Below are 2140 nucleotides of genomic sequence, written 5' to 3' on the forward strand. Positions count from 1 at the left end.
CCTTAGAAGCATCTGGAAGGACAGTCGGTTAATATCGGGTATAGAAGAAAGTGCTGAGACGCGTGCAGTTATGTATCGATAAATATAATAGAGATCATCCATTAAGTAAATATATAATTATTCAAACATTAATTAAAGGTGTAAATTTTGTGTTCCCATAACATTATTTCGGCTTCAAAGATCCAAAATCCTCAACAATGAACATAACGTCAATCGAGACAACGATCTACAGTGAGATCCGTTATAACGAGACGTGATAAAGTGCACGCGTACCGAGCGAAAATTCAAAGTCGATTTTCTCGAAAACAAAGCCTCAAACGAAAAATTTTCATTCTATATTTTCGACTTCTTCTTTCACGTAGAATCACGCCCTTTCCGCTTGTATCACCAGTTACAAACCTTCCTGTATATCCGGATATACTGTTCATATACACTAGATCAGGTATTATTTGAAATTATTTAATTTTGTCTAATGAGATTTTTTCCTATCTCATATTGTTTCTGAGCTGTAGTTTACCCTAGTTACATGTAGCATTCTGTATATGTCGTGCATGCGAGCGGCCATGTGTGCGTTTGCGTAAAAAGTTATACAGCAAAAATGCAAAAATGTATAAAAATTTGTCATTACTTTTAAGCCCAACTCTAATTCTTGCAGGGATCTTTTAAGTTCTTCACACAGTAGATTTATTTGTTCGCATTCTTGTAAAGCAACTGTGACAAATTGTGTACGATCTTCCACCTAAGAAATTTAACAAGGATTTCATTAGAGACGAAAATTGTTCCGAGATTCGACTTTCTATACCAAATTCCGTCCCTCGATCTATCTTCGATCTTAACCAGTTAACTGCGGAATTTAGTTTTCAAAATCTCTTATGGGGTGCGTAATTAAAATCAAGCAATGTCGTGTATACGCGTCGAACGCAGTTAATTGGATAAATGATGCAACGATTTTGATGAGCTTAAAATGTTTTAAATATCAGTACTGAATAATTTTTCTGTATGAGTGTATACATATGTCCCCTACAACCGCTGTTTGGCCTTAGTTTCCCAAAATTAAATATTCTCTACATTATCAATACAATATTGAGAACCTTAAATATTGACAATAATATTGATAATAAATATTGATCGTCTGAACGCTCCTTTAAAGATTTCCGGTTTCTTAATTATTAATTTCTATTTATTTTAAATTTACATTTATTAAGAAATTCATTAAAATTAGTAGTAGAGAGAGGCAGTGAGTACCTTGCTGTAAGCTTGTTATATATCTACCTCCCCTCTTATCTACTCTATTGTATTGCACTCCCTTAAATTATTCTATCTCTAAAAGCTAAAAACTAATCACTAAAACTATTGCAACTTATGACTAAAAACTATTGCGATTTTTGGGCTTTTGCCTCCTTGCTGTGCTGCTACCTTTTTGTCGTTCCTCCCCGTCTTGTATTGCCCTTCTCTTCTCTATTACTGCTTTTAATTCTGTTCTCCAATTAAGTCCTTATCCAGTCTCATTCAGTGTTTTTTCCATGTCTTTTGGTCCTCTCGTTATTTCACATTCTTCTATTACATGTCTCAGGTCTTCTTCTTTCGTTTTACATAGTCTGCATCTTTTTTCTCCCTCTTCTTTCCAGTATTCTCTCGCCTTGGTCTCGTTTCCACATCTGAATCCAGCTAAAATTTTTCTGTCCTTCCACTTCATCCTTCCTTCTAAGTACTTTGGTAGCTCTTCTTTGGCTATTTTTCTGTAATGTCTGTTATATTTGGATTCCCTTATCCTTTTCCCCCTCTCTTCTGTTTCTCTCTTTCTTCTTTCTTCTATAATTTGGTCTGCTGTCATCCTTTCCTGCTCTTCTCTTGCTTCCATCTGTGTCCCTTCATTTTTCACCACTTTTAGTCCCCTCTTTCTCTTTCTTGCTCTTTTCCCTTCTTGGCCATTTAACCAGCTTCTCTCTCTTTCCTTTATGCACTCCTTTACCAGTTCCTTTTTTGATTCTAAGGTTTTCTCTTCATACCTTGCTGCTCTTTTTAATGCTTTTTCCTTGATTTCTTTTAGCTTGCATTCTTCTATCAGTATATAATTTGGTGTTGTCATATCTAAACCTAAAATCCATTTCACATATCTTCTTTGTATCCTACCCAGTCC

General features: G+C 35.0%; 1 protein-coding gene across 1 annotated transcript; it reads right to left on the reverse strand.

The window, feature by feature from the left end:
• Nucleotides 1-1495: 1495 nt before the first annotated feature.
• LOC122577531 lies at nucleotides 1496-1861 on the reverse strand. The gene has a single exon (XM_043748862.1). It carries the CDS (start codon nucleotides 1859-1861, stop codon nucleotides 1496-1498), a length of 366 nt encoding a protein of 121 aa, XP_043604797.1.
• Nucleotides 1862-2140: the final 279 nt, after the last annotated feature.

The sequence above is a fragment of the Bombus pyrosoma genome, unplaced genomic scaffold (assembly GCF_014825855.1).
Source record: "Bombus pyrosoma isolate SC7728 unplaced genomic scaffold, ASM1482585v1 HiC_scaffold_4727, whole genome shotgun sequence".
Classification (NCBI taxonomy): Eukaryota; Metazoa; Arthropoda; class Insecta; order Hymenoptera; family Apidae; genus Bombus; species Bombus pyrosoma.

Bases quoted from the DNA above. Each gene is read 5' to 3' on its own strand.
- LOC122577531 (XM_043748862.1), bottom strand. From the start codon at position 1,861: ATGGAAGCAAGAGAAGAGCAGGAAAGGATGACAGCAGACCAAATTATA.